General features: G+C 44.0%; 1 protein-coding gene across 2 annotated transcripts in view; it reads right to left on the bottom strand.

Moving 5' to 3' along the window:
* The window catches only part of LOC308381043 (eukaryotic translation initiation factor 3 subunit H), a 36,628-nt gene that overhangs the window by 10,376 nt on the left and 2,073 nt on the right, over nucleotides 1-24,179 (bottom strand). Inside the window, exons 2-5 of one of the 2 annotated variants that reach the window (XM_080858541.1) lie at nucleotides 21,626-21,782; nucleotides 7,629-7,796; nucleotides 4,374-4,473; nucleotides 2,766-2,915 (exon numbers count right to left, since the gene is read on the bottom strand). In XM_080858541.1, the coding sequence (XP_080714667.1) occupies nucleotides 2,766-2,915; nucleotides 4,374-4,473; nucleotides 7,629-7,796; nucleotides 21,626-21,782 (575 nt within the window). The remainder of the gene's footprint in view (nucleotides 1-2,765; nucleotides 2,916-4,373; nucleotides 4,474-7,628; nucleotides 7,797-21,625; nucleotides 21,783-24,179) is intronic. The other variant, XM_080858542.1, reaches the window with a different exon arrangement.

Raw genomic sequence — 24,179 nt, 5'->3', positions numbered from 1 at the left:
ATTTTCTTTGTTGAGGATATATGTATAATACGTGCCTTCCAGATTTAGTTGCCATTCTCCTCATTGAAATGGGAAATGTGTACTGCTCAATATGCATAAGAATGTTCCACACCATCAAACCTTATGCCACCCACAACTATATTATTCACCACTAATTATGATAATGGTTGAAATGCTTAAGAATTAGTTTTACTAATTACAGTGCATGAAATGCCCTGTATTGTTATTCCTAGGCTTCTTCTTCTTCTTATTCTTGTTACCTTTTTCTGCGATTAATTCAGCCCGAACCGCTTAATGTAGAAACTTCATTCAAACTTTGTCGCGTAGGTCTTGTAAACGACACTTATGCTATGTATTTTTCACTTTTCTAAACTTTATACTTTTTAAGATATTAAAGAAAAACGAATATAAATTTCTCCCATTGACTTACATTGGGCCATTATGACATCATAATAGGGTCTTTAAACTGGCTTGCACCTGTGCTTTACTCTGCCGTGCTAAGGCAAAAGACCATAACTTCAAGTTTGGTCAAAAATGAGTTTTTGACGTATTTGTAAAATATCAGCAGTAATTAAACAAATGTACTGATATTAAATGTACTACTAACATGCCATTATCAAATTAAAGCCAGTGACATCAGTATTTTGGTTGATTTCACGATGTATAGGCTACCGACAGTTAGCATACCAAGCTAGGTAGCATTACCATTAGAATTGCATGGCAGATATGCTAAGCTATCGGGCTATTCCCCCACCCAGTGCCTGTGGCTAGTCCGAAAAAGGTGCATCTAAATCGGGTAACTTCGCTTGGCGAGCGGGGGCATGTGGAGGGGGAAAATGGGCCTCATTCTCTATCGTTCTCTCTCTCTCTCTCTCACACACACACACACACACACACACACACACACACACACACACACACACACACACACACACACACACACACACACACACACCCCAATGGACTGACATAGATGTTTTATGTGTTTCATGTGACAATTCAAGTTCATTGTTTTATGTGCTTAATGTGATAATTCAATGGTGTGTGTGTGTGTGTGTGTGTGTGATAATCATTGTATTGGTAATTGTGATAAATGAAATAGTATTACTACTGATTAATTAATAGGGTCATTATTCCATTGTTATCATACCACTGAGCTTTAACATAGAAGTTACTGCCTTCTGCCTTAGTATGCTTCACTGACACCTGTGCCAAATCCAAAGAACCTCTTCTCTCTCTGTCCCTCTCAATTTAACTGTAACTAGGAACATTAAGACACCATCCATTCTCTATTTTTTTTTCTCTCCATCTCTCCATCTTTCTCTCTGTCAACTTTCTCTCACACTCAATCTCTCTTCTTCACTCCATTTTCATCTCCTTTTTTCAATATTTTCACTCTCTCTTTATCTCTTCATCCAGAGCCACTCTTGTTCACTCTTCTTTCCTTCTTCCACTCTTCTTTCCTTTCTTATTTTCTTCTTCCATTTTTCTTTCCTTCTTCCACTCTTCTTGCCTTTCTTTTTTCCTTCATCCACTCTTCTTTCCTTCTTCCACTTTTCTTTCCTTTCTTCACTCTTCTTTCCTTCTTACACTCTTCTTTCCTTTCTTCTTTCCTTCTTTCACTCTTCTTTCTTTCCTTATTTCCTTCTTCCACTCTTCTTTCCTTCCTTCACTCTTCTTTCCTTTCTTCTTTCATTATTTCACTCTTCTTTCTTTTCTTCTTTCCTTCTTACACTCTTCTTTCCTTTCTTCACTCTTCTTTCTTTTCTTCTTTCCTTCTTTCACTCTTCTTTCCTTTCTTCTTTCCCTCTTCCACTCTTCTCTCCTTTCTTCACTCTTCTTTCCTTTTTTCTTTCCTTCTTCCACTCTTCTTGCCTTTCTTTTTTCCTTCATCCACTCTTCTTTCCTTCTTCCACTTTTCTTTCCTTTCTTCACTCTTCTTTCCTTCTTACACTCTTCTTTCCTTTCTTCTTTCCTTCTTTCACTCTTCTTTCTTTTCTTCTTCCTTTCTTAACCTTTGCATTTCATGCACTGGTATTTCCTTCAGGAAATGCATTTTCTAGTTTCTTTTTACCGCTCAATTATGCTTTATATACAATTTTGACAATGTGCCATGGTAATGTTAAATAAACCCAGATAACAATGGTATATAAACAGACTGAAATATATCATTACATGTAATGTGTTTATATTCAGCAAAGGTAGACATGTTGTTGTCCACAGTACCATTTAGCTAGGCAGAGCTAGGCAGAGGTATCTGGGCCTCTTCAGAAATGGTGGGAACTCCTAATAGACACTTCAGCCATCGACAGAACAAACTGTCCCCCTCTACTCTAAGGGGGTGTGTGTGTGTGTGTGTGTATATATATATATATATATATACACACACACACATACACAGACCTCATCTATAAGAACATTTGAGGAGCTTTCAGAAGGCTTAACACACACACACACACACACACACACACACACACACACACACACACACACACACACACACACACACACACACACACACACACACACACCCCCTTAGAGTAGAGGGGGACAGTTTGTTCTGTCGATGGCTGAAGTGTCTATTAGGAGTTCCCACCATTTCTGAAGAGGCCCAGATACCTCTGCCTAGCTCTGCCTAGCTAAATGGTACTGTGGACAACAACAGGTCTACCTTTGCTGAATACACACACACACACATACACACACACACACACACACACACAGACACACACACACACAGAGAGAGGGCATGAAGGAGAACTGACCTGCTGGACAGGTTGAGGAGCTCGTGCTTGTCTGCCGCCGTGGACTTGTCCTGCAGCTCCCAGAGCAGCACGTTGATGAGGTGGGAGTTCTTGATGACGATGGGCACCTCCTCGAACATGTGCTCATAGCCCACCATAGCCTTCTTCAGTCTGAAGACCACCAGAGAGAGACAGTTTATCCTATTCTATGCTATATTTTATCACTATCTCATATTCTCATTATACATCAGACTGATGATGACCGGAGAGGGGGGGGGGGGGGGGGGGGGGAGAGGAAGGAGGAAAGGTACAGGATGTTAGAGAGGTGCTCTTCTTCAGATACCTGCTTGTTATTTTCCAAAAAGATAACTTTTACAGTACGTTTAAAAATATAAAAAGGGCAACGCTAAGGGCTGATCTCCCACTTGCTGTGCTCTATCTGGCATTCAATAATGTACTCAATAACTGTGAGCACTATGACAGCTTTTGAATTATTATCATTTTTTTTTTCACATGGTCTCGGAAGCTAAAAGGACCCCCATTGGGGTAACACTCGATAACGAAGCGGCTGTTATCGAGCAGTACGTCGTGCTGGGCAGCCGCCATCATCATAACGTGGAGGAAACAGAATTAGGAAGACTCCGTGTTGGCCTTATGAAAACCCAGCAGGGCTTAGAGCCGAGCTTAGGGTGGCTCCAATCAGTTACATTGATAAACTTGCAGTCTACTGCTCTCCCCATTTAGGTCAACTGATGTGTGTGTCTCTGCAACCAGCCAACGGCACATTTGCATTGGAGGCGATTTAAGTGTGATAGCGGTTGTTTCGCATATTTTGGCCCGTGATGAAAAATAGCCCTTTTTTGGGGGGGGGGGGAACCGCTGTGATTATGCATGACGCGTAAACAAACATCAAACATTCATGAGCGTCACACATTCACAATCATTCCTCCCGCTAAATACCTACAATAAACCGTCCCCGAGAGATCAAAGAAATTCCATTTGGCATCTTTCCTTTTCCAGCAATGGTGATATTTAGTTTTTTTTTTGTGTGTTTGTGTGTGTGAGTATTCCGAGGATGCTGTGCACTAGCTCACTTCCGTGCTGTGCAGTAACTCACGCTCGTTACTCTCGGACCTGATGGCAATTTATAAGTAATTACCATCTGCTTAAGGCACGGAAAGTCGAACATTTTGTGCGCCTGTTTACTTGACCAGCGCCACTGGCTGATCCCTCAACGCTGCCATCATCATTATTCTGAAAGGGCTAAAGAGACGCTCCTGTGTGTTGGCAGAGGCGTGTGAGTTTGTGTGTGTGTGTGTGTGCATAAAGCCACTGGAGCAATGCCTGCAGCTGCCTGAACATTTGGATCCTAATGTCCGTATTGGTCTGTGAAAACAACTAATGCGTTTCACTTTGTTTTTGTTTGCATCCTCGACCTCAGTACCTCAGACAGCTGTACCAGTTCCTAGGTCTAGAGACTGATTTCCAAGAAGCGGAGCAGTTATTTAAACACTGATCACTGTGGTATAAATATGCATAGTGCAAATGAACTAAATGTGAGCAAGAGTGTGTGTGTGTGTGTGTGTGTTCGTGTGTGTGTGTGTGTGTTCGTGTGTGTGTATTACTTACGCTTCTGGAGTGAAGTCCTTTTCCTTGCAGATCTCCATGAGTTTAGGCGTGAGCCTGTAGGCTTTCAGTGACAGTGAGCCCTGGGCTGTTTTGATGGGATCTGTTAAAACGCAAATGATGAACAAATGTTGAGTCGACTGAATAAAGTAAAGCAACAATCTACAGTTTCTTCAAGTACTGAAACAAGGAAGCATCACACTCCAAAAGCAAAGCTTGACAGCATTATTCCAAAAATATCCACCACATTCCAAAAATATAAATTAGACGAACCACAGAAAGTGTGAAAGATATTTTCCATTCCAAGACAAGTGTGATATCTTGAATGATTACGTTTCGAGAACATATTTGATTATAATCCTAAATGTAGATTAAACGCCACAGATGCACACATCAATGTATTTATAACAGGACAGGGGTATACACCATCATAATGATACGTTTAAATATAGCCGCAAGCAGTGATTATCGGGGTCCAAGCAGAATGTGCAAACTGCCCAAAGCAGTAAAAAGTTGAATGATTTGATCATAAACATTGAAATACAAAATTCATTTTGAAGATTTATTAAACCATGTGAGAGGAACCGACAAAAATATGTTGTGGTCTGTTGTAGCGTCATCATATGGCTTATGTGTGAAATTCGGTTAATAGCTTCTATATGCCATTATAAATGAGCCTATAGATTTTCATTAAGATTGGTCACAGGAATGTTCACACAGGAATGTTTTGGCTGCTAAATTTTGATTGTCTCTTGGCGGCCATGTTGTTGAGCGGGCCAAATGGAGTGGCCGTTGAGATATTGAAATGTGTCTGCAGCGCCCCCTATGGATGAAATTTCACAAAATTTGACGTGCATCCAAAGAATGTGGTAGTGATGCAGGGTGTCAATGTATGTGAAATTTGAACATTTAAATCACAAGATACAGACTCGTGAAGTGTTAGATTTTACTTTGAATATTATTCACTAGGTAGCACCTCTGCACAAATAAATCATAATGAGCTGCGGTAATGCGCCTGCTAGAGGCCAGCTTGGGTACTGCGCCTGCTAGAGGCCAGCTTGCCATACAACTTTTTTTTCTTTGGCAAAATGATTGAGCTATTGCCTTAAAAAGTGCATGATATCACCGAACACCTAAACTTTGACAAACAGTACATGACTGTCTGCCTGCATGCAGCTACAGTCAATATGATGATCATATTGTGGATTTATTATCATGGATAGTCTTTCTAAGAAATCAAAATTAAGTAGTTTGAGTGTATCAATTATAGGCATGTCACTCTTAATTTGCTGGCATCGGAAAAAGTCAAGCCATCACACAATGAGCTTCTCCAGTTCTCCCTCCTGGGAACCAAAGTTTACAGGCTCTGTCAGGGTTAATTATTGACTGCAGGCCAAGAACAAAAGACGTGTTTGACGGAGGCTTCGCTGATGAAGTTTTACTGCATTAATGCGCTCGTCAAAAATGTTGGTAATGGACTTAATAAGTGCGTCCAAAACCGTTAACAGTCCCGTCAATCACCTGCCTGTCTTCTAGACTCTCACAAGTAACCCCGGGTGGCGCGGTCTGATTCTCCATTTTGCAATATGGCATCAAATATGAAGAAAACAGAACAGAGTCAAAGAAAAACCAGCAGCCGAGTGTTTGAATTCTAACACCCTGCCACAGTGCGAGACATTTGATAAGATTTATATGCCCCCTCCATTGTCCCTACTTCTTGGTTATCAGGGCAATTACAGCCCTTTCTTCTTGGACACTCATGTCTCTGCCTTTGATATATCATAATACATAATTGATGCTAGTTTAAAGGGAGCTCCATTATAGACCCTTTCCAGACAGCTTGACCGGGGATGGGGGTGGGGGTGAGGTGAGGTGGTGGTGGGGGTGCGGAGGGGGATTCAGGTGTCAGAAAGAGTGAGTCACTACCCACACCTTCCTCTTTGCTCTTAATCCCAAGTCATCAGAATGCATGAACTGGAAAAGGCACCGAATCCCGGAGGACATCCTCACACTTCCTCACACAAGTCCTTCTCGGAAATCTAATATGACTTGCGTCGCACGTCAGCCCAGGCGAGGACGACTCGCTCAGGTGAATCGGAAAGAATTAAACTTTAAACTTTTAAACTTTGATAGGATTTCAAATATATTACCTAGCATCTAGGATTGAGGCATATGGTTGGATGTTCTACTGACATTTTATCATATTTCACTGACCAGTGACACCAGAGTCATCACCCTGCATAGCTGTCAAGTCAAAATACTTCTTGTGTGTCACAATTATTATAGATTTACAGGAATTCAGAATAGAAACAGAAATCAGACCTTTCTGATTAAACTGACAAAATAACTGACTTTTGATAGGTTGAAAAGCACACACACGTTGTCTGAAAAAAAAAAAAAAAGAAATCCTTCTTTGCTGGCTCAAATTATTTCTCAAACATGATCAAGCCCGTTACAGGCAAGAGAGGTTAAAAGAAGCACTTGATGGATCCACTTTTCCGCTTGGTAAAAAGTGTTTCTCGAAGTCTAGCTTTTCAGTCAAATCCTCTGATGGAACCTCAAGCTACCCGCTCACGCGACCTTGTTAGGGCCAATCTGTGACCATGTCTCTTTCTTCATTTAGCTATTTGGCCTCAAGGAGGTAGTGGACATTAGGTTTGCATGGCAGTCAAAATGAAAGGTGATTGTTATGTGCTACATCTTAATAGCTTGTCCTACAGGTCCTAGACATGGACACTGTCTGCCTTGCTACATGCGTTAGTATGCGGCAGTATGAAGCCAGAACAATCTGTTCTGATAACTGTTTATTTGTCCTCGAGTGTAACTTAAGGCCAATTTATGGTTCTGCGCAGAATCTAAAACAGTGGTCCCCAATCTTTATTTTTTAGAAGGGACTAATAAGTAAATCAATACAACCCATAACCTGGAATCTATGAATAGGGTAACTTCTAGTCCTTACATTCATTCTTAGGCTTAGAGTGATGGAGACGTCATGGCAACCATATGGGCAATTAAAATCTGAGGTTTGTAGTATGTTGACATAAAATGGCAGCAATGAGAATATGGTGTGCAACATCTCTCCATATCGGCAGGTCTGAGCAACGTAGCTCTTGCATTACACAAGGCTCCTCACACAAAACTTTTTTTTTTTTTTTTTAACTCAAGTAAAGTATAAATGACCTCGAATTATTTTTTGTAATGGACTTTTTGGATTACTTGTATGATGAAGGACACACCGGCCTGTCTAAGCAAACTCACCGTAGATAAGCACAACAGACTCCTCAATGGCGTGCTGGTAGCTGAATTGAGAGTCCAACAGGGCTCGGCTGACAAAGGAGCCGTAGTAAGTGGACTGGTACCAGCCCACGTGCAGATGGTCAATGTTCACGTGGCGGAGACTGCGCATCATCTCCATCTGATACTGGACTGTGAATTAGAAAAAGAGAGAGGGAGAGAATGAGAACAGGGCTCACATTCAGAAACCGCACAGAAGCTGACACATGAATACCACCTAAGACAGGTTTTGATGACTTTGCTTTACTGTCCTTTATATATTGTATATTAAACATTTCAATAGAAAAAAAAAAAATTCAAAACACACACCTATACAAATAGAGTGAATTGATATTTGGAGCCCTAATCAATGGTAAAGCTAAGAGGCGTTTTAGAGAGAAGAGAAGTGCATTGTGGTTAAAGATCGGTAGGCACTACAGTACTGCTTGGTTACTATGCAACGTTCATTTCTTTTCCTTAAAAAATCCTCACTGAAGAAACACACTAAACACACATGCTGGCTGTAACCAGGAGGACATGTTGACAGCAGGACAAAGACACACTAAGCTATCCAACTGCTGCTCTGAATATGGCTCTTACACTTGTTGGGAAATGTGATGGAGAAAACTGTGCTGTTTTGCCTGGACTTGTTTAAAACAGGTTCCTATGCTGACATTTATAGAGATGTTGAAACACACACAGGAAAGACATATACAAAAGACACACACCTGGAATTCAAAAACATCCAAGAATGTTAAAGAATTGTGTGTAATAGTGTACTATACATTTACAGACTTTAAACTACCTTTATATCAAAATCATTACATTATTTCTACCATTTGAAACCGAACAACCAACAAACAAACAATCTAAAAAAAAATGACTACTCCTTTTCAGCAAAAGATAACCAGAATTAGTGCAAGTACACAAAATATCATTTATGGTAAATATGGTTTTAGCAGGGAATCTCAAGGTAGCTGGGTCAGACTGTTTATTCAGCTTAAGGCTTCAGCTCAAGATGTTAAAACAGCACTTCAGATGCACTCGAGCTTTCAGCCAAAAAGTGGATGTAATGAATTGCCTGCAGGGCCAATTCAAAAGCCTTATGCAATGGGCACTACAGTTTAATGAAGGATATGAACAATTAGGCACCAAAGAAACCAAATGCAAATTTGTCAAAAGTACATTTCAATTGGCTGCTATGCTGATTCAGTTCCAATATCAGCGGAATCCAAAAAGCCTCCACCTTGTTAGCGTCTAATAACGCCTTAAGTGGTTAATCAGGTTAAGCAGAAAATCAGAGTCAGCTAATTCTTATGCATCGGAGCATGAGGTCATTCATGCCATTCTGGCTTGGCAAATATACTGTACTTGTTGACAGCTTATGACACAAAATGGAAGCTGGCTCAAGGTGAAGTTGGAAGGCAACAGTATTGTAAAGTATTACCAATCAATACAGCAATAAATCTAAGACTATGACGTACAGTGGGGCTAAGGATATTTTTTTTGCCGTGTTCAAATCCACCAATTCAGTTCCTTAAGACGAAATACGCGTTCAAGACATGTGTTTGCGCGTGTTGCAGGCAGGTCAAGTTATTGGCAAAAGAGAAACGGAGGGGGGAGTAAGCGTGCTGAGACTGAGACTGGTGTCAGGATCGGGCGGCAGGGGTGTCTGGGTGGGTGGGTGGGTGATTGGGTGCTGGGCGGAAAGAGAGGCGGACATTTATCAATGTCCTCTCAACCCTGGGCACACAGGGAGATCTCAGACAGGCTTTCAGCATCTAATAAGGGGATATCCTGAATACTAGTTCCATTTACCAGCCTGTCCGTCAGGGAGAGTCCTGAAGGTGCCGGACCCTTGGCAACCACAATGCAAAAGTCACAGGGACCATTCTTAAGGCCTGCAATAACCTTGCACAGCCAATCCCCTTTTATCTGTTAACATGCCAGCCAGAGTGCAGAGATTTGGTACGAGGGAAATAATAATGCTTCTCCCGTACACACACAAACAAACAGAGCCACAAACATACGCCTGAGATCTTTCGGTAAATATCACTGGGAATCGTGACAGTGCCTTGTTTGTTTTTTCGGGTAAAGAGAGAGGAAATGGGTCTCGTCTGGGAGGGGGCCAATCCTCCAATGGCGGGCCACCTTGTTTGCTCGACAGCGACAGCACCTAATCACCTAAGCACCGAATAAGGGTTACGGATTTATCAGATGCCTGAAAGTAGAATACCGGAAGTGACGTAGTGTTTCTAAGTGTCAGAATCAACTATTTCTTAGGATTGTTTAGGGTTAGGGTTTGGGTTGGAGTATAAGGCTAAAAACTAGGTCTCGGTACCCCTACCAATGCCTGAAAGTACTTTACACTTCCTGAACCCCCTGTGTATGACGTCACATGATGCCGATTTTCTACTTTCAGGCATCTGATAAATCCGCATTAGTGAATAAGAGACTGCACAGACCGGCCACTTCACTCCTACCACACTCTCATCTGGGCACACACTGCTCACATGCACCAGAAGGGTTTTACTATATTTTTCAGAAAACTTGAGGATTTCCAAGGAAGCGAGAGTGAGGGTGAGTGAGCAAGCGAACAGGTATGACTTAAGAGACGACAGGGCTAGAATAAGCTAGTGCACTGCAAAAATGCTTTTCTAACCTAGTGTTATTACTCTTATATTGAGATGAAAAAATCTAGTTGGTCTTGTTTCTAGCTAAATTGTACTTACCTTGTGCTTTCTTGGTAAGGTTATTTTTGCCTATTTCAAGCAAATATTACTTATTTTAAGAAATCTTAACAAGCCAAATTTGCTTAACGCACTGGCAGCCAAATTTGCTTGTTTTAATTTGCAGTGTGGCAACATCCAAGAGAGCAAGAAAGAACAAACAAAAGAAATAAAGGAAGGAAGGAAACTAACTGCGGTACACACTGCTCTCATGTACCAGAAGGGTTTTACTATATTTTTCAGGGAACTTGAGCATTTCCAAGGGGAGTGAGAGTGGGAGTGAGTGAGCAAGCAAGCGAACAAGCATGACTTAAAGAGACGACGGGGCTAGAATAAGCTAGTTAGAACATCCGAGAGAACAAACAAAAGAAAGAAAACAAAATAAAAGGAAGGAAACGAACAGCGGTTGGGCCAATCAAGGCTGTCTCCTAGGCAGAGGTCTAATAACACCAGCTGAGAGGGTGGGCGCGAGGTCCTATGGCTCATCTAATGACCGCGTGGCCCTCAGCCCCTGCTGTCGCGGCAGCAAAACAGGCATCTGTAATCAACGTTCCAGCTGGGTACATGAGTGGGAGGCCAGGCTTCACCACCGAGAACCTCAAAATTTCCACCTAGAGCCCCGATATAATAGAACAGACTGCACTGAAGCACTGTGGTTGAGCAGATTCTTTAGACAACATTCATCAACCAAATTCCCCTTCTGCTCTTTTCTTTATTTCTACACCACTTTTTCCCTTTTCTCCTCTCCTTTTTTTCCTCTTTTATACAGTCTCTTCTCTCTTTTCTACAGCCGCTACCAGTCTCCTCTCTCTCTTCTCTCTTTTCTACAGGCGTTACCAGTGTCCTCTATTTTCTACAGTCTCCTCTCTCTCTTCTCTCTTTTCTACAGGCGTTACCAGTGTCCTCTATTTTCTACAGTCTCCTCTCTCTCTTCTCTCTTTTCTACAGGCGTTACCAGTGTCCTCTATTTTCTACAGTCTCCTTTCTCCTGTCTCTTTTCTACTGCCTGTACCAGTCTCCTCTCTCTTCTACTTGGTCCCTCCTTCAACACATTTATGTCAGAATGACTTATCTGTATTTCAAACGCCTTCACAGAACAATGTTTTCCCTGGCCAGACAACCAATTAAAAATGAGTGGTATACTTGTGAGCATACCCCCACTACCTGGGAGGTTTGTATCATCAAGATGTCTTCAAGAGGAGGCATCTGTTGTGGTGCTGTGAGGCCATGGCTGTAACAACCTCTCTGTCAAGTACAAAACCTGTTATGGGGGTGGGGGGGGGGGGATGCATGGTTCATCAGATTCATGGATGTGGTTATCTTGGTGGACGTCCATCATTATCAGGGGGAGGTGGTACTTTATATAATTGACGAGATTAATTTGAGTCTTGATGGATCAAAATTTCCATCACCCAAACAGAAGTTCCCAGCAATCCAATTATCTAAGCACTCACGCGGACGGTCAGGGGCTTAATATCCACAGGAAATCTAAGCAGGCGCTTCAGCAGACAGCCGTGTTCACTGACCACAGCTCAAAAAAAGAAAGCAAGAAAAAAAAAAAAATTAGCGCCAGTGACAGCAATGAAAGGAAAGAAAATCATTTTTCGCCGCGTCTTGAATTTGAACCAACTAATTATTAATGCCACTCGTTCCTCTTTTGTGCAGATGGGCTGAAAGTGTTGCCTTTGCCCGTGTTGCGCTGGCTAGAGAATTACACCCAGGTTGTATAATTCAAAGCCTTCTTGATGTGAGAGGGAGCAGGGGGCCGGGGGGGCTGTTAACGTCCCCTTTCCAAGCATGTCTTACATAATGCCAGCTTGGGAAGGAACACTAATTTCATGATACATTGGGCTCATGCTGTTTTGCCTCCAGCGTTCCAACACCACCACAAGGCTGGGAGATGTGAGATTACCTGGACAAGTGACTGCACTTGGATTTGTCACTATGGCAGAAAAGTTATTTTACTTTTTTAACGCAATATGTGATTGACCTCAACAAACACCCATCCTGGACCCTGATTTAAATCAACCTTTTGGGTAACCTGTCTACAAGATAAGGGGGTATGCACCGAAGCAGAATTGTCTATCGGAGAGAGCCATTTCCTTTAATAAATAAAAGATGACATCATACAGTCTAAACAGAGGTTTTGCTTCTAGGGCAGTGGTTCTTAACCTTTTTGGAGGTACTGAACCCTGCAAGCTTCATCAGTGCATTCGCCGAACCCTTCGTAATTTGAAAAATAAAATATGATTTCTTCAAAACGTAGGTATGTATAAAAACGGCCCGACATTGCTAGTGTGAACCGGGCTATACTGCGTGTGTCTTGACCCCTGACGAACCCCTGAGAGTGGCTCAATGACCCCTGGGGTTCGATCGAACCCAGGTTAAGAACCACTGTTCTAGGGAATGGGCATTGCCATTGCACACTCAATCAGAAAGGGTCATTTAAGGGACTGCCGATTGATCACTCATGTTGTTCACATAAAAATGCTGGCACACAGAAAATCTGCAGTTATAAAAGGCAAGCATGATTTTTCAAAAGCATGCCACAGAAAAGTATCTTTCTTGCTTCCATCCAAATTAGGACTAGCAATAATATGAAACAAGCCGACTCAAAATGTGGCGTACGGGAATGATGGCGTACGTTTAACAGGCACATCATTCTTACATTCCTCCAACTGCCCTCACTAGTTCCCACTGCTGCAAATGACCACAGTAGTTGTGTTTGTACACTGCAAAAAATGCCCCTCTAGATTTAAGACAAATAATTACATATTTAAGCAGGATTTTGCTTAAAACAAGCAAATTTGGCTGCCAGTGCGTTAAGAAATCTTAACAAGCCAAATTTGCTTAAAATAAGTAATATTTGCTTGAAATAGGTAAAAATAACCTTACCAAGAAAGCACAAGGTAAGTACAATTTAGCTAGAAACAAGACCAACTAGATTTTTCATCTCAATATAAGAGTAATAACACTAGGTTAGAAAAGCATTTTTTGCAGTGTACCAAAAATAAACGACCCCTCGAATTGCTCAATATTCTCTAAAAAAGCCATCTTTGTTTCCAACACTTCACATGAATAGGACATCTTAACTGTGCCATCTCGATCGACTGCCTACCAGGGGTGGATCGAAGTAGCCTTTGATCTGATAGTTCATTTTGTGGGCTCATGTTAGCAAACACCGTCGCTCACAGGCTCCGATTCAAGGCTCATGTCGGCAGCTACCGCCGCAGGAGTGCAACCTACGCAGTGTCAATACAAAGAAATGACTAGGTGTAGTGACTCGACTGGCTGAGAGATGACTGTCTTACTGTACTACATGAGAAGTAACGCAGCCCTCTTGAAAGAAATAAAATGAGACATGGAGAACATACCTGTATCTACCACAAACATGCCTGTATCTACCATTGAGGACATTGTGGTGTCAGATAATATCATTGAGTGATAATAAAGCTGATGGCAACCAAGATCGGTGCATTAACACAGCATTACGGAAGGGGAATTTTAATCATGGCGATTTAGATAGACATGCATGCAACCTACAATATGGGTTGATCTGCCTCAAACAAGAGCACATTAGTTCGAATTTAATGGACTGTTTTATTCATCAATAACCGAGCGGCTAAACTCTTAAATGTTATTTTCTGCCTGATGATTCGTGTTCTAATTCACAGAGAAATATGAGTCGCTCTGAAACACTAAACTAACTTTTATAAAAAAGGTGCCAGGGGTGCAGACACCTTTGACCATGGCATTTTAAAAAATAACGTTTTATTACCGATTACCTTGCTCTCAAATGTCAGCAATTGCTATCCCTTGATGACGAATTCAAACAAACGGCAGCAGTAGAGGCCATGTTAGCGCACTGATCTGCGGTTTATTGAAATAGCTGTTGTTGTGCAGCCGTCGTAAATGGTGCTGTGTGGCTGACTTACTAGCAGGGGTATAACAGAGGACAACTCTTGATTATTATGGGGTAGTATTAGCCACTAAGCTGAATCAAGAACACACTTGTCGAGGCCCTAAACCCTTGGGTAAAAGGACTTACAGGGTGCCAATGTCAATGGTAATGGCTTATCGGGTGGCAAAAGGAAATGGTTTGCCTTTTCTATTATTGTTGATTACATGCCGCTATGATTTATGGGGTCTATTTAGCTTAAGGTAATCAAAAAATTCCACCTCTGAAATCTTGACCATGACAGTGAAGCACCACATCCTCCGTTTCATCTTGCGTATCTTCCTTACTGTGAGACACAGCAGAGATTTTTTTTGAAAGAAGAAAGGCAGCATTCAATCGGAGGACCTGACATTTACCAAAAGGATTCTTGGAGCTTCCGAAAGTGAGAAGTGACGGTCCTCCTGAGACTCGAGTCTGCATTCCCCCTCATGAACGCCCATGTTTACACAGCCATACCATGATCACTCTGACTGCACGGCACCGGCCAGGCATAAATTACAAGCTCATTGCACATTCAGCAGTCTAGACATCAATGGAAAGGGGGGAAAAAAAATAAAATCGAGCACACTCCCTTGCGGACCTCCATCTCATCCTATCTCCCATTCTCTTCACCCCCACAGAGTGGTGATGGAGGCAAGTTTTCCCAGGACAGCCTGCTGGAAAAGTGTGGAAGACAATGCAAAGACAGGCGCAGTAAAAAATAAGGGGCAGGGCGGGGAAGAGACGCACAGACGGTGACGAAATGGAAGAGTGATGCACCACGTCCCCCAAGCACACAGGGCAATGTGCATCTATCCTCTCCAGTGCCCGCCCGCCCTCCCGCCCGCCTCCCCACACTACTCCCATTAGCGCACAGGCTATCCAGAGGCCAGGGAGAGCGACTCCGCTTCTCCCTCTGCCGTCTGCCTAAGCAGCAGCTGGTACACGAGCATTCCCTTGGCCGAGTGTGTTTGTCAGACGAATGCGGTGCTCTCTTAACTAAGATTAATTGCAGCTAATCCTCCATGCCCGGTGGAACTCTGAAACAAGCCGGGGCCTGCCGATCCCATTATGCGGCTGGTGGGGGGAAAGACATTAGCCATCGCCGCCGCTCGGAAATGGCCAAAAACAGACCGGGTTGGTGGAGTTTACCATTTATTTTCTGGGTGGCCCATGCATCTGTCAGATGGGGCCAAGGCGGGGAAATGTGTTCAGCGCATATGTTGAGATGGCAGTCTGTTCGGCCCATTTTTCTTTCCTTCACTTACATTTCTCCTGCTTTTTTTCCCCATAAACCCCAGGCATGTGTCAAACAGCCTACTGAGCTAAGCCTCTGCCAACATGTGGCTAATCACACGTCAAACTCAACCCCATTGGGAATCTCAGTGGACTAGGAGTATCTCCGAAAAAGAACCAAGGGAGTTCCATTGAATAAGAATGTGGCAGAGACGTATCCCTGTGTCGTTCAACAACTGTTTATGTTCCATTACCCGCAGTGGTCCCTCTCCGAAGGCTGCAAAACACAGGCTCCTGGGTGGATAGCAAAGCCCAGCAAACCAGCATTAGCCGTTATCAATTTGGGAATGCGCAACGGTGCAGCCCAGTCCCTCCCTTCCACCTGCGTTACTGGCAGCAGCGCAGCACAGGGCTGTGGTGCATTCTGCTCCTCGTCTCTGGGAAGGGTAAGACTACAAATGAGGGACAGGAATGAATAAAACAATGGCGTGGCTGTACACTGCAGAATAGGAGCAGGAGCAGCTAGCTCAATACTAATAAAAATTGGAGGTGTGGGATGGAAGGGCTGGGAGGTTGCATTACATAAACCAGGGAAATGGTCCGGCGGTATCTCCAGGGAACAGTCTCATGGTGTTGGTCTGAGGTAATTGTGTACGCCTGCTTCAGACAGACAGCACAATCATATAAAATCGACTGTTAGACCACTGCATATATAATTAGGTCGGTTCTATTAAGACTACAATAAAACAGCTTAATCATTGTAAAGTCCAATATTGTGCCATTAATTGGTTGGTTTAATAGCTAGACAAAAGGTACACATCCATCATAAAAACACAAAAGGACTTGAAATGACATAGCGATTTCAGATACATCGCAAAGGTTTCTTCCATAGAGTAACAATAGCTTGGAGGTGGTTGGTGAGACACCAAAACTAGGAACGATTTGCGCCAAAGTTTTGGAAACGGTCCTAGATACTCACTTTGAATCAAATTTCCCTAATTTCCCGGGCCGTAATTTGAAAGGATGTGAGATAATGATGCAAATGGCGCAACATCAAAGCGAGGCGTTGAGCAGAATTATTATTTGCATGTTTGCACTCATAGAGCACTTGAGTAAGGGGAGGCCTTTGAAGGACAGGTGAAAGAAACACATACATTTGTGGGTGTGCTGTTGAATGCAGTGTTTCCCCTACAATGATATTAGGGTGGCGCCCCGCCCCCCCAACGGCCCCGCCCGCCCCCCCTGGAAGCTCAAGTATAATTTTTTTTTTTAAAAAACCTTTACCATAAAACATGTAAAATTATACTTATTTTTTAAGTAAAACTGCTTATCCTAACCCCTAATCCTGAAGTATAATTGTTGCATACTGTTACTGTAAGATGTTATATTGACTGCTGTCATTAAAAGAAACACATGAACATCATAATTCATTTAAGTGTTTGTGCCCGTGCGCCGCGGCGTGCCGCGCCCCTGCCGCCGCCACCCTCCCCCCCCTAAGCTGTAAACCTAGGGGAAACACTGGAATGTGTGTCTCTTGAGCCAATGACTGTGATGGAAGCCATTCATCATTAGTTTGGTTCAGGTCCAACAGGCATTAATGCATGTTATGAAAATATTTAGACTGTTAAATTGTCATTGGGAAATTATTATACTTTGGTGGTTTAAACTTGATCAATTTAACACGACATATTAAATCATCAATGGAATGCTGTCAAACTGTGTCAAGATTAGATGTTCCTGCCAGATGTTGAAAGCAAGATACAGGTCCCATGTCAAAAAAGAGGGAGAACACCTTCAAAACTATTCCCAGTTAGAGCCCATTGTCAGTGTCAAAGTGGGAAACACTTTCTAAAGTGTTATTATGAAGAATGAGTAAACTGTTACGACAACGTTAACTAGACATGGAATCGAAAAATTAGCAAAGAAAATGGTACAAGCTTGACCTCATTACCATACTGTTCTTAAATCACTTTTTTTTACATTATTTCTTTAATGAGCTTGATCGATTACGAGGCCCATGCGAAGGATCAGAATTTAAATTGGACACGTCACCGCCCAACCCTGGTGCCCCGTTCTGATTAAATCAAAATTAGAGCGCCGTGATATTTGCGTATGCAGCGACTGTACAGCAGGTCCCTTCAAGTCACCTCCATTGTGATTTAATGAGACACCCTCCCAGCAATCCACCATCCTGTCTCCCTATTGATGGATACAGCACGTCCGCGGACTCCATCGGAAAACAGGGAATATGCAATTCCCGTAAGAAGCCACTCTCGTGACTGAAACGCGGCACTTTTGTCCGAATCCAGATTAATTGTGCCTTTAGCGACGCGGAGAGGGTGCAAGGCAATCCACTAAAATCTTGGACAGGACGTATTCAGTGGAGGCATCACGGAGCATTAATAAATCAAGCTCTTTAAGTAAAAGATGGGAGCACGGCCAGCACCACAGCGCCAGACAATCTCCCATGAGCCTTTGGGGGTAAATGGATTGTGAATCTCGACTGATTAACTCATCCTTGAAGTGTACACACACACACACACACACACGTTTGAGAATTCTTTCCTTTTTAAACCAATATGGCAGGCGCTGAGGTGCCTGTTTACCCCTTGGATGACCTAAATTGCTCTAGCCTTACCACAGCAATCCCACTTTCCTGAACATTCTATTTAAAAAAATAAATACGAAGAAAGGCCATAAATCCGCTGCTCAAGCCTTGATTCTTCCAAGTCAACGAGATGGAGGAGGCTGGTTCTTGCCAGCCGTGCATTTTAATAAGCCCCATAAAGAGGTGTTAGAAATCGCAAGCATATGCCCGATTCCTGGCGAAGTAGGCTGCGGAGCAGATAAGCTTATCGGGGAACCACATTGTGGCCTAATCTTTAAGCACTGCACTCGGGTTGGCAGCCACCGTGGCAGCAGGGCCCTGCTGAATCGATGACGGGGAACTCACCTGAGGGGTTGAAAAAAAATCCCCCACACCTGCGACAGGACGAAAGGGCCTGGAGTCTGGACGAACATTTCTTAACCGTGTCCAGTCCATTTTGGAGCCAATCGAAGTTTCTGGAGGCTCCGGGCTTGTACGCATTCTCAACAGGTCACAGCCTTGCCGTAGTTGTGTGCACGCACTTGCTCAGCAAATAGTTTCGATCCCAAACATCACTCACCTCCATAATTCTTGGCGCGAGTCTCCCCATATCTCGTTCTGACCAGACCTCTACCTTGGTGACCAAGTTCCCTTGGCTGGCACAACAATTTAAAAGGTTTTGCATGCTTGTCGTTTATCTAACAAGCAATTATCTCCCCTCTTCTACATATTGGTTTTCCCTTTCCCTCCATTTTGAGGGCACAACTAGATCAACCCATCACCTGTTGAGAGGGGGAGCACAAGCAGCCTCGTCCCATTAAAACAGGAAGCTCATCATAAACGCAGGATGGATGTAACATTTCTGCTTCGGCTGAACTGATTTCTCTCGCCCTTCTCTAACCAGGCAGGAAAGTGTGAATTGAAAGGAGGCTGCTGCTGCTGCTGCTGCTGCTGCTGCTACGCCACTTGAAAATGAAAAGGGATGGAGAGAAGAGAGCAAAATAGAAAAAAGAAAAAAACGAGCCAGACAAAGTGGAAAAGCGAGGGGCACACATCTAGCAAGCCTTGGCTCAACAGCGGTAGGCATTAACAAATGCCCAGGCCCTGCAGGGCCACGGGTCAAACAGCTGCTGAAACGCTTGACGTCTTTTTGCCTGGTCAAACACAGCCTTTACATTCTCTGCTGAAGGCCAAGTGTCAGGCTGTGTCCTCTTTCTGTGCAATCAGAGCGCTTTAGGCAAGGCAGTCGTGATCATACACAGAAGGCCACAAGGAGACAGGACATGCCAGCATCCTTTCAAGCATGTCATCAACTTGCACTTTAGCGTCCTCTCCTTTTCTTTCCCTGCCATTTCTTTTAAGGGTTGCTGCTCATTAGCGAAGCTGGAGTCTCGCCCGGCGCTGGACTGTCGATCAGCCGAGCGCTAACAAGCAGCCTCTAACAACAGGCGGAGCCCTCGCTGGAGCGGATCCAGGGGAACCAGGGGGCTGGGGACTGACCCCTGACACCAGGCTGACAGAAGACCAGCAGCACATCAGCGCTGCCATTTCAAAGGAGCGCCTCAGAAGACCGACCGACCGTCCGTCCGCCCCCGCCACCAGCCGCCACCACCACCACGCCAGCCCGCCCACACCCTATCTGATAAGTTCCTGCGGGGCATTCCATTACACACAGACCATGGCTCTTTGGTGCGGTCCGTCAGGGCTATTTGGGGAAGTGTGCTATCTTGCATCACCACAGGTGTCCGAGGAGACAGGCAACGGAAAATCATTATTGAAAAAAAAAAAAAACCCCTAATGAGTCAATATTTATTCCTTTATTTGCGCCTCTACCTATTAGGCGATGGCTGACGCACCCGACAAAATTGCCCCATTTTCATTTTCTTTTGTGCACGGTGTGAGTATGTGTGTGTGTTTCTGTGAGTGTGTCTGTGTGCGTGTGATTATTTCATAGCCTAATCCTTTTTTTCTGATGTTTGCTTTGAATGTGAAAACGGGGAGTCCTGATCAATTTGAGCGGGAGCGTGGGACGACGGAGCACATGATTGCTTGGTTTGGCTGAATGTAATGAGAGTGCAACAAAGCTGCCGTCTCATCCGCCATTAATTCTGGATGGGAGGAACAAAAAAGGCAGAAGAAGAATCACACAATCACACAACTTCCCTGATTGAGCACACAGATGAGACCCCAACCATATTGACAAGGAACATAAATGCGTTTGCGCTTGTTCAAATCCTGACAGACTTTCAACATTAGAATTCAAATGTAATCATAATCTGATTCACATCTCTGGAAATGCATATTTATCAAGTTAGCTTTGACGGTTGGGTAAGACTGTTGCAACTTCCCCATTTTTAAGACTGGAGCTAGTGGTGTTCCTTCAGATAAGGCTCTTCACCTTCCTAAATCCTATGACCCTGAAATGGGATTTCAAATCATAACAAACCAATCTACCTTAGATATTTGAGGCTAGAGACACCAGTTTGGGAATCTCAGAATGATCACACAGAAAGAAGATATTGAAAGTGACTAAGATTCAAAGGACACATAATACTGTTTGTAGTTTGCATAGATTGATTTCCGTGATCCCATTACAGGCCTTGTGTTTATGAAGGTAAACAGGTCTATAGTACACGTGTTCTGTGGGCTTTGAAGATGCCGTAACACTGATGAAACGCATGAAAATAAATAAAAACGTCTGAATAAACCGCCTTGATTAAAAAAGAAAAACATTGATTTAACAACCCACCTTGAAAAAAAACACAATATAGCAGAAACTCTTTCTCTTAAAGATTTTCCCATACCTGTCCCCAAAAGACAACAATGGAACATATCTTTTCAAAAAGGTGTTCCACGGAACCTTTAAGAACCCACTCCAGGACAGACCGTTTTCTCGGTTCCAGAAAACGTTTGGAGTAATCCATGTGTTCATAGAACAGACACACTACGAGTCACGGTATTAGAGAACATTTGCTGACTGAAGCTGGGTACAGATCATGTTTCAGTGCTGCAAAGCTGGTGATGTATATATTAAGCGACAGAATACTAAAAAAAAAAGAAAAATACTGCCTGGATGAAGTGGCTTAGAGAAACCAACTGCCTGAATATAAAAGCCGAGTGGAACTTTCTCAGTCGAACTATTCATTTTGCATTATGCATTTTCGCTCTTAAGGCAGTCAAGTAAAACCATACCACTGTCAGAATTTTTTTTTTTTTTCCATTCCGCAGAGCTGCCATGTGTCTGCATGACACCCTATCAATGCGTCTGCATGAGACCCTATCTATGCGTATGCATGGCACCCTCGGGATCAATAAAGTATCCATCTATCTATCTATCTATCTATCGATCACCCAATCTATGTGTCATTCTGCAGAGTTGGCATAGGTCTGCGTGAGACCCTTTCTATGCGTCTGCATGACACCCAATCTGTGTGTCTGAATACACGTTCGTTTTTTTGTGGATGTACGACGTGGCCTGCGGTGTGGCTTGTACCTTCGTCGAAGTCGGCATCGTCCTCGGTGTGCTGGGGGAAGGGGAAGCAGTTGGTGATCTCCAGCCGGTCCTCCACCACCAGGCCCAGGAGCACGCCCTGCACTACCTCGCTCCCCTGGCCCTCCTCCTGGTAGTGCTTGATGATCTTCAGTACCACCTGGGAGGCAGAGGCAGCACGCACAGGGAACAAAGCATTGGAAAAGGTCAGTAGTGTGTATAATGGGGGGGGGAAGGGGGGGTGGGTGGGTAGCGGAGATAGACAGCGACAGAGAGTAGTGACAGACAGAGAGAGTGTGAAAATTAGAAAGAGAGGCCAGATAAGCACCAATTGTATTACAACTTTGCAAGGGATAGGGAAGGAGGAGGAGGGTCACTTCTATCCTTCAAAATGACACCCGAGACTAAAATGGCCCGAGCGCCATGGCAACCCTCTCGCACTCGTGAAGTTCTGTAGCGATTAGGCGAGGCTAGGTCTGTGGACGCTACGCCCCGGGGTTAATGGAGGCAAAACGATCCTTAAGTGCCTCATTATGCCTCCTGACAACAGGAGAGGCTTCGGAAAAAGGATTTGAATGCTGCTTTTAAAACATCCAGCCTCCTACCCCTACTATACCCTGCTCCTCACACGAATGCGCCAGCGGCTCGGTCAACTCCCACAACCACTTTCCTACACTATAATACATTCTGAGACGTGCAATCAGGCGCCGATGTGTTTCAAAGCTAAACTACACAGCCTGCACTTAAGTCACTACACACCTCTGCTAGATGTGCGCACACGCAAACGCGTGCACACACACACCCCCCCTGATTGAGACACACACACACACACACACCCCCCCTGATTGAGACACACACACACACACACACACACACCAAATCGGAGAAGCTGCGCTTATTCATAAGGCACATCACAGATGTCCCAGGCCCATAACAAATGAAGATGTAGGAGTGAACGAGATAAAGAAAGGCGTGCCAAGCAGACAACGCTTAAAAGGCACACACACAAAAACAATAAGGCAGGCAGAGAATACATTACGGCGATAAGAGCAACGCAATGCCGCATGCGAAAACGAGAGGCTTCCACGCAGAGGCGGGTTCTGACACGGGGCCACTTGTAAGCCCAGCCTCAGGGTGTCAGGCAGCGTTATAAGCACGGAGCATTGCTGTGATTACTCGCGGTGGCTTGTGTTAGAACTAATGTTTTATGGATGTCGGGTGTAGTTTTTCCTTCAGAAAAAACACCAACCTCGAAACAACACTGGCCCGTGCGGTGGCACAAAGAGATAGCCGAAGCAGCCGGCAACCATTCCGCCTCTGATAACGGCAAAGGTATGACAAACGCCACCGTAAGGGGTCAAGGTCGCCTAACTGGAGCCATTTGTTCATCCGTAGAAGGAGGAGACTTCTGAGTGAGAAGTACGGGATAGAAAAAAAGCAAATCAGAGCTGACAGAAGGCCTTGCTTGCTCCGCCTTAACAGTTGACTCTACCACTCTACCAAGGACAGGTCAGGAATACTGAGCACAACAGCCGCTGGATGAAAGGTGCTCTTCAAAGGCTACTCTTTTTCCTTTAAGGTTCTCTCTCTCCCTCCCTCTCTCTCTCCTTCCCACCCTCCATACATGTGTGTGTATGCGTGCGTGGGTGCGTGTGTGTGAGGGTGTGTGTGAGTGTGTGAGTGTGTGAGTGTGTGAGTGTGTGAGTGTGAGAGTGTGTGAGTGTGTGAGTGTGTGAGTGTGTGTGCGCATCTCAGGGTTAGGGTAAGGGGGGGTGAAGGGTTGAGGAAGAAGTTTCACGATAACAGAAGACACCCTACTTCTGTCAACACAAAGTTGCTCTGCCAATCTTTCATCTTTGGGTAAGGCTCTGCGCTGCAGGAGTTTTTTCAAAGGCCCTGGCATCTTCAATCATTCACAATGCTGGCTCTGCACCTGCTTCATGCTCCCTGCCCTATAAAATATCAAAGGAGGAAGGGGCTGGTGCAGCCTGGCCAAAGCAAGGGCAAAGCTCCCTCGTGTCCAAAACTGGATGGCTGGGCAAAACCCTATACAAGGTAAAGCTAATGCTAACGCTTCCTTTAAGAGAGCCATCGCACTGATCACACCACTGCAATGGAAACAGGGATGAGTGTTAATACAATATTAACCAAGGTGGGAGGAATGTTTGAGCACAAATCCATTTTTTGACTGATCTAGTGGCTATAATAAAAGGGTTTGTGTATTTCCAGTACGACACGTCTTCTGCCTTCCATGAGAGCACAAGAGCTACGTTTTTTTTTCATGTGATCCATCAGCTGAATCAGACGACCCCTGTGATCCATCAGCTGAATCAGACGACCCCTGTGATCCATCATCTGAATCAGGTGAATGATTGGTGGAGATCAGGCTTCTTCATCTCTGATTTCCAACCATGCGCTGTGTGTCTGAATGCCCTCATTTACAACAAGTGATTTGTTGCACAGGGTGGGGGTGGGGAGGGGGGGTCTGCTTGGGCTGTAATGAAAAACTTGGGTGCCAAACAAGCCATTTGCAGACCAGACTACCTAGCCCTGTCCA

The sequence above is a fragment of the Sprattus sprattus genome (genome assembly GCF_963457725.1).
Source record: "Sprattus sprattus genome assembly, chromosome: 19".
NCBI classification, from domain to species: Eukaryota; Metazoa; Chordata; class Actinopteri; order Clupeiformes; family Clupeidae; genus Sprattus; species Sprattus sprattus.
This window is presented reverse-complemented; position numbering and strand designations above follow the sequence as displayed.